The sequence below is a fragment of the Xiphophorus hellerii genome, chromosome 18 (assembly GCF_003331165.1).
Source record: "Xiphophorus hellerii strain 12219 chromosome 18, Xiphophorus_hellerii-4.1, whole genome shotgun sequence".
NCBI classification, from domain to species: Eukaryota; Metazoa; Chordata; class Actinopteri; order Cyprinodontiformes; family Poeciliidae; genus Xiphophorus; species Xiphophorus hellerii.
Window position 1 is genome coordinate 18,463,451 of NC_045689.1, and position 7,448 is coordinate 18,470,898.

Genomic DNA, 7,448 nt, shown 5'->3' on the forward strand with positions numbered 1-7,448 from the left:
ATTCTGTTTAGTTTTACCCAATCGCTGACGTTTGACATTTGTCATGCAGCAATTTGATGCTAATTCAGCTTACCAGATATTGCCTGCACTGTAAACAACCATCCTCCACTATGAAGGGAGTGGAGCCGCTGAACGAAGCGGCTGTTAATACTAATTCAATATTTGGAAGAGTGGCAAACACGGACTGAACGTGATTTGGTCCAATTGAAATTCTATTGGAAAAATCCACTGTAATGAGAAAAAACTCAGGCAGTGCACTAAATGTGAGGTTTGAATCAAGCGAAATGGCGTAAGCAGGCAATGGCTAGGTTGGAAAATTTATAAGACATGATTATTTTTTCTGAGATCTCACTGGCTTGTTTTGTGCAAAACAGGAAATAACTGGAGGTAAAATGGAAGGAGGTGAGTACAAGGATTTCATGAGTACTGAATTAAAAGCTTTTTTACTGTGATACAGGATTGGTTTGTGAGTGGGTAGGCATGATCTTTGTTCCAAAATAATGTTGTTTCATTTCACTTTAGTGATCAGGTGACCATCTGGGACTTCAAGTTTAATGCAACTGTGAGGCCAGGAAGCAGTCAAACGATTAGCACCTAAGTCAAGGAGTGGTCAAATTACCAGAATTTCAACAGTTTGGCATGTGGAAGTGAGTAAATTTTCCACATCACAGACAGAGCCTTTGCATAGCACTGCATGTGCTTAAATGATGTTAATATTAGGTTACTGATGTCATTTGCATAGCTGCTACACAAATTTAAAGCATTGCAGCATGCGTTCAGTCTATATACAGTAGTAACAGTCATGATGAAAATTTTTTCAATTTAACAGAAAGAATGTTTGGTTAGTGAGGCATAGCTGCAGATAAATTGGAAAGGAACTTATATGATTGCTTTCTTTGGTATTCAGTGAGTCAATCTTTCTACACAACTGAAACAAAGTCATAGTAGAATAGGTGTTCACTTCTGCAGGCCTACACACACATCTGTGCATTTCATCCCAATGAAAGGGAGAATCAATGTACAAAACAACAATCGAATTTATGTCATCGGCATACACATCGTCTATTAGTTCTATTTTCACATGGTTTTAAAAAAAAATCAGGATGTTTCCTTAAGTCAGGTTTCAAAACTGTCCGCATTCAGTTTCATGCATTCTAAATAACTGAGAATCCCAGTGATACTTAGTTGATTAGTTCCTATTTCAAACAAATTCTCATGAAATTGCTCTCAGATTGCATAAATTCTCAACAAATGCAAAGTACTAAATGTAGAACCATGTGTGTCTTGTGGTTATGCCTATGAGTGGAAGGAGGATTAATACTGATTCAGCCTCTTGGGTTAAAGTTTGTCTTGATAGCAGTCTTTTGGGGAACATCTAATAGGAACAACAAAATAACTGGAGAACAGGCAGAAGGCAGGAAAGGTTACAGAAAATGGAAGGATCTGACAAGGAAGAAAATAAACTGACTGTGTTTAACTGATGGGGAGGTTACTAAAGCGTCTTTAGCATTGTCAAGTCTGACTGTAGCCAGTTAATGTCTGGTTCTTTGCTTGCCAAGTTGGGTGTGTCTCCATAGCCCTTTGTTCCCAATTATGGCAATAAATACGGGCAGGAACGTGGATTGACCATTGACTGTGGTCGACCCCCAAAAGATGCCATTTGCAGCTACACTTGGCAACAGAGGACATTAAGGTTCTTGTTTTGATGAGTTATAACTAAAATTGCATTGTATTTGAATCCCAAAGGCGGCTTCAGCAACTCCATACAGAGAGAAGGACTGCAGCGAATAAATGTTGTGCAGAGTCACGCAAGAGACCGCGCAGTGTTGCAGTCAGACAGCATCTCAGTTCATTTCTTTGTGAAGCTAGTACTGTTTGAACTACAATTTAAATTTTCAGAAACTTTATCACTAAGCGAAGCATGTTATATAGAATAATTACACACAGGTGGATGCTTGAAAGCCTTTATTTCTGTCAATTATGAGGATTTTTTTACTTACAAATGTGACATTTAAAAATAGAATATAACAGACTACTGAAAAAAACATATTTAAAACAGAAATGTGAGCTTAATGAAAAGTATGTTTAATACCTGCTTAAATGTTATTTTCAAAGGGTATTTTTAAACAAGCAGACTGGCCTCATCTGAACACATTTCCTAATTTATTGAATATGACTGCAGGTTCCAACAGCCTCCACAGTCACCAGATCTCACTCCAACTGGGTTGCTTGCACTTGCTCGGAAATAAAAGATATAGTTCAACAGTCTTGTATAAAAAGCCCATTGTCTCACAGTTTTTACTTAGCATATAAAAGACCCTTATTCCCTCAGTATGCTGTCAACATTAACATCTTAATGTAACAAACAGCAGGGTCAGTCTCCACCAGACAGGTGCAAAACCACCTTCAGCAGGCGGACTTTTAGCGCTGGGGCTAATAGAGACAGCATGCAGTTGACAAGCAATTCAGTCCTGCAGGGCGAGAGGCCAAAATCCTCGAGTTCCCTCCCTGTTTGAGAAAAGATCAAATGCTCCGTGCAACAGCTGTGGAGCTACAGGCTCTTCCTATTCAGCCACCACTAGATGGAAACAATAGCCTCCTCCAGCACAGTCAGTGTTGCATCCATTATTGCTTTCTGCACAAGGTTGTGTCTCTTCATTAAATCATCCTGGTCCAGGCTAGATGTTTGCTTGTGTTTGTGTGTTTGATTTCAGGCTGTCTGTTCCTCGTCACGTTCGCCTTAAAGCGCTCTCTTCCTTCCAACTTTGAGTCTTTCACGTAAAATAGGCGGTGAGATTTCTGCCAGCTGCAAGACAGCTCTGGTTTTAGAGGATCTGACCTGTGAGGCTCAATAAAGTTTCACATTTTGTTTCTTGAAAACATTAGCAGAACTCGTAGTTTGGAGTCAGCGACAGTAAGACATCCCTGGGACTATCGTCTTACAGGTGGAATGAGTTATTCCCTATAACCACAACGGAGAAAAATAAACTCTAACTGAGGGCAGCAGAGGCAGGTAGTGACAGGTTTCTCATAAGTAATGGATAGATTTTACTTCATCTTCTTTAATATCCTCATATAATAAAGACAAGGAATCCTTGTAGCAACATCCAGTGGATTTTATTAAAGTGACCTAATGTGTGGATATTTTTGGCTTTTTTATTCAGAAGCTGCCTCCGTCCTAGATTATTTCAAAAACTTTACTTTGCAAGAGTTTTTTCATTTTATGTCACTATTACCACAGAGGACAGGGTTTAACTCTTAACTGATGGATTTAAAAGTTTGTTCATTTTTATTAGTTATTTATATTAGGACTGCATGGTGGGGGAGTTGTTTTCACTGCTGATTTGATGCAAGAAAGTTGTGGGTTTAAATCCCAACCTGGGGTCTTTATGCGTGGTTTTATTTAGCAATTATGTTCTCCAAACAACTGGCTTTTCTAAATTGTCCCTAGGTGTGAGTGTGAGGCTGTGTCCATGGTTGTTCATCACTGAGACAGACAGTACAAACAACCATGCACAAACACTCACACCTAGGGAGAATTTTAGAGATACCAATTAACCTGACAGTCATGCTTTTTTTGGACCGTCGGAGGAAGCTGGAGTACCCAGAGAGAACCCACGCATGCACAGAGAGAATATGCAAACTCCATGCAGAAAGCGCAGGCCGGGAATCGAACCCAGGATCTTCTTGCCCAGGATCGTCTTGCTGCAAGGCAACAGTGCTACCAACTGCACCACTGTGCAGCCCCCCTTTTAAGTCAGGTTTAAATAAATATATTTAAAAAAAACATTAATATACGTCTTACAGTATTTTATGATCTTTAATTTGAAGTCATTCTCATTTCCTATAAGAAAGGCTCATAGGGAATTTTCTGCTCAAACTTCTTGGTTGAACAGAAATCTGTTTGGGATATACATAATTTTCAGATACATTGCTACCTTGTCCAAACTAATCAAAATATCACCTATGTGTTTATTTTACATATTAATTTCATTTATATTCATTCTGTGGTGAAAATAAAACACTTGGGTTACATGGAGGACACTTGAGGGTCAGAGGGAGCCCTTGTGATCATTTTAGCCCTGGGTCCTTTTTATAGTTAATGCGGCCCTGTATAAATGTAAAAATAACTGAGCGCAGGCTGCTCATTCACATATCTATGTGCGCTCTTTCCAAGTCATCCTAGTTAACAGCTTCTAAATGAATGCGAGTTGCATGTTACGGTGTGGAGCACAAAATGATCAACTTGGTCAGATCGGTTAATGGTTGCAGGAGGTTCGCATATAAAACTGCAGCCTCTTGGAAAGCGTGTGAGTGAACTATTCGCGGAAGAAATGTCAGAGGTATTTGACCATCCTCCAGCATCTGTCTGATAATTTTCCTTGTGTGGTGCTGGGGTTGAAATGTGAGCGTCACGGCGCTCACTCCTCCTCCTCCTCCTCCTCTGTGCCTCTGCTCTGGGAGTGAAGTCCCTCTGAGCGGCTCTCAAACTTCAGTGTGGAGCCTGAAAGCGGAGGAAGAGGAGCCTCTGGAGCCGATAAAAAGCGAGACGAACAGCCGACCTCCCATCTGGTTTCTCCCGGTCGAACCGAGGATTAACTCCCCGCATTTTATTCTTCTGGTTTCCGCTCAGCTGACTACCGAAGTTTCCCGGCTGTCACGTTGTGGTTACGGACCTGTTTCTCAGCTTTCTCTTGGATTAATCTGGTTTATTTACGGACTTCGTGGTCTAGCGTTAAGAGACTCTGTGTGCTGCGGTATCCCCCCATTTTTCTTTCTTTTCCGGAGGGATTTTTTCCAGTTGTATGTGGAAATAAGGGGGACCACTCCGTCTCTCTTTGACATTTTCATGCGTATTCCTAAAGGACACAGACTTGTTATTTTTCCTAGTTGAACATAATCAGCATGGATTGTTGTCCGCTGCAGGTGGTGCTTTCCTTCTGTCTGCTGGTGACTTCCAGCTCCAGCTTTGAGATTGGCTCGTACGACCTGGACCGGGACAGACCGGCTAAGTGCGAGCCCATCGTGATCCCCATGTGCCAGGGGATCGGCTACAACCTCACCCGGATGCCCAACTTCATGCAGCACGACGACCAGGAGGAGGCTGCCATCAAGCTGCTGGAGTTCGCCCCCCTGGTGAAATACGGCTGTGACGTGCACCTCCGCTTCTTCCTCTGCTCTCTCTACGCCCCCATGTGCACCGACAAAGTGTCGACCTCCATCCCCGCCTGCAGGCCCATGTGCGAGCAGGCCAGGGAGAAGTGTGCCCCCATCATGAAGCAGTTCAGCTACACCTGGCCCGACTCGCTCAACTGCTCCAAGCTGCCCACCAGGAATGACCCCAACGCCCTGTGCATGGAGGCCCCCGAGAACGAAACCAGGACGGAGGGTAAGAAGGGTGAGGGGATGCTCCCGGTGCCCCACAGGCCACGGCAGCCGGGTGCCAGCGGGGCCCGCTCTCCGGGCGCCGTGGGCTCCTGTGAAAACCCAGATAAGTTCCAGTTCGTGGACAAGAGCCAGTCCTGCGCCCCGCGCTGCTCGCCGGCCGTGGACGTCTACTGGTCCAGGCAGGACAAGGACTTTGCCTTCATCTGGGTGACCGTGTGGTCCATCCTGTGTTTTGTGTCCACCGCGTTCACTGTTCTGACCTTCCTCCTTGAGCCCCACCGCTTCCAGTACCCCGAGAGGCCCATCATATTCCTCTCCATGTGTTACAACGTCTACTCCGTGGCCTTCATCATCCGTTCAGTGGCGGGCCCGGAGAACATCGCCTGCGACCGGGAGAACGGAGAGCTGTACATCATCCAGGAGGGGCTGGAGTCAACTGGGTGCACCATAGTCTTCCTCATCCTCTACTACTTTGGGATGGCGTCTTCGATCTGGTGGGTCATCCTCACCCTCACCTGGTTCCTGGCTGCGGGGAAGAAGTGGGGTCACGAGGCCATTGAAGCCCACAGCAACTACTTCCACATGGCCGCCTGGGGCATCCCCGCTCTCAAGACTATCATCATCCTCACCATGAGGAAGGTGGCCGGAGACGAGCTGACGGGGCTGTGCTACGTGGGCAGCATGGACTCGGGGGCGCTCACTGGCTTCGTCCTCATCCCGCTGTCGTGCTACCTGATCATCGGCACTTCCTTCATCCTCACGGGCTTCGTCGCCCTCTTCCACATCCGCAAGGTCATGAAGACGGAGGGCACCAACACGGAGAAGCTGGAGAAGCTCATGGTGAAGATCGGCATCTACTCCATCCTTTACACGGTGCCGGCCACGTGCGTCATCGTCTGCTACTTCTACGAGCGGCTCAACATGGACTACTGGAAGCTGAGGGGCCTGCAGACGAAGTGCGGCTCCTTCGGGGGCCCCGCCGGCGACTGCTCGCTGCAGACGTCCGTGCCCACGGTGGCCGTGTTCATGCTGAAGATCTTCATGTCGCTGGTGGTGGGGATCACCAGTGGGGTGTGGGTGTGGAGCTCCAAGACCCTGCAGACCTGGCAGGGCCTGTGCAGCAGGAAGCTGGCGGACAGGACTAGTGGGAGGAAGCCCTGCGGCGGCGTGAACTGCGGCAGCACGCACTGCCACTATAAATCCCCTGCTGTGGTTCTGCACATGGCCAAGACTGACCCACACTCAGACAGCCCCACACATGTCTGACAGGAAAACACTCACACACACATCATGCGCCCTGCTTGAGGAGCTGCTTAAGGACTTGAGCTGAATTGTTGGGTACTTCTCTGCTGCTGCTGCTGCTGCTGCTGAAGGGCACACAGGTATCTATGAACAGTATTCAATCAGTACATAAAGGGAAATGTTCGGTATTGTTCCCCCGTATTTTCTTGTTCATGCTGTTCTCCAGTTTTGCAAAGCGAAAATATATCAATGTGTATGCTTATACTGTTTAAATGGGAGGATGTTGGGAAATATTTGTGTATTTTCCTCTCTGAGTGTCATGGTTATCTGTATAAATCTGTAAAAAATGGTTTATTTATTGTAAATATATTTAATTTAAAAGCCCAACTTGGCTCTCACAGGAGTTGTTTAGTTACATGCCTCAAAAGGTAAGGGAAATTAAGTGCCTTTTATAAGAAAATTTGGCTTTTTTGCAGGGGGAACAGGGGAGAGGTTAATAAATCTGTGGAGTTCATTTAAAACTGTCTTGCGTCCCAGTGGTTATTTGAGCGTCTTAAGGATTTCAATGCAAACACATCATCATCTTTTCTGTGTGCTATCTGTCTCCGATATTTAGACTGGTATTTATTTATTTTCGAAACAGTGGGGCTCTCGGCGCCTGTGTTTGTCTTCCCAGCGCTTCCCAGAGGCATCCTCGTCGGTGATCCTCAAAGAGAATCGCTGATGAATGGAGTGACAAACCGTGGCAGGCATTAACGTTTGCGTCATCGGCTTTAAAAAATGCAGCAGCACTTCGAGGAGGAATATATTAAATTAAT

General features: G+C 45.4%; 1 protein-coding gene across 1 annotated transcript; it reads left to right on the forward strand.

The window, feature by feature from the left end:
- The first annotated feature begins 4,054 nt into the window (after positions 1-4,054).
- Positions 4,055-7,154, forward strand: fzd9b (frizzled class receptor 9b). The gene has a single exon (XM_032546033.1). The coding sequence runs from the start codon at positions 4,906-4,908 to the stop codon at positions 6,652-6,654; it is 1,749 nt and encodes a 582-aa protein (XP_032401924.1). The 5' UTR covers positions 4,055-4,905; the 3' UTR covers positions 6,655-7,154.
- The last annotated feature ends 294 nt before the right edge of the window (positions 7,155-7,448 follow it).

Excerpts from the sequence above, each read along its gene's own strand:
- fzd9b (XM_032546033.1), top strand. The coding sequence starts at position 4,906 with ATGGATTGTTGTCCGCTGCAGGTGGTGCTTTCCTTCTGTCTGCTGGTG.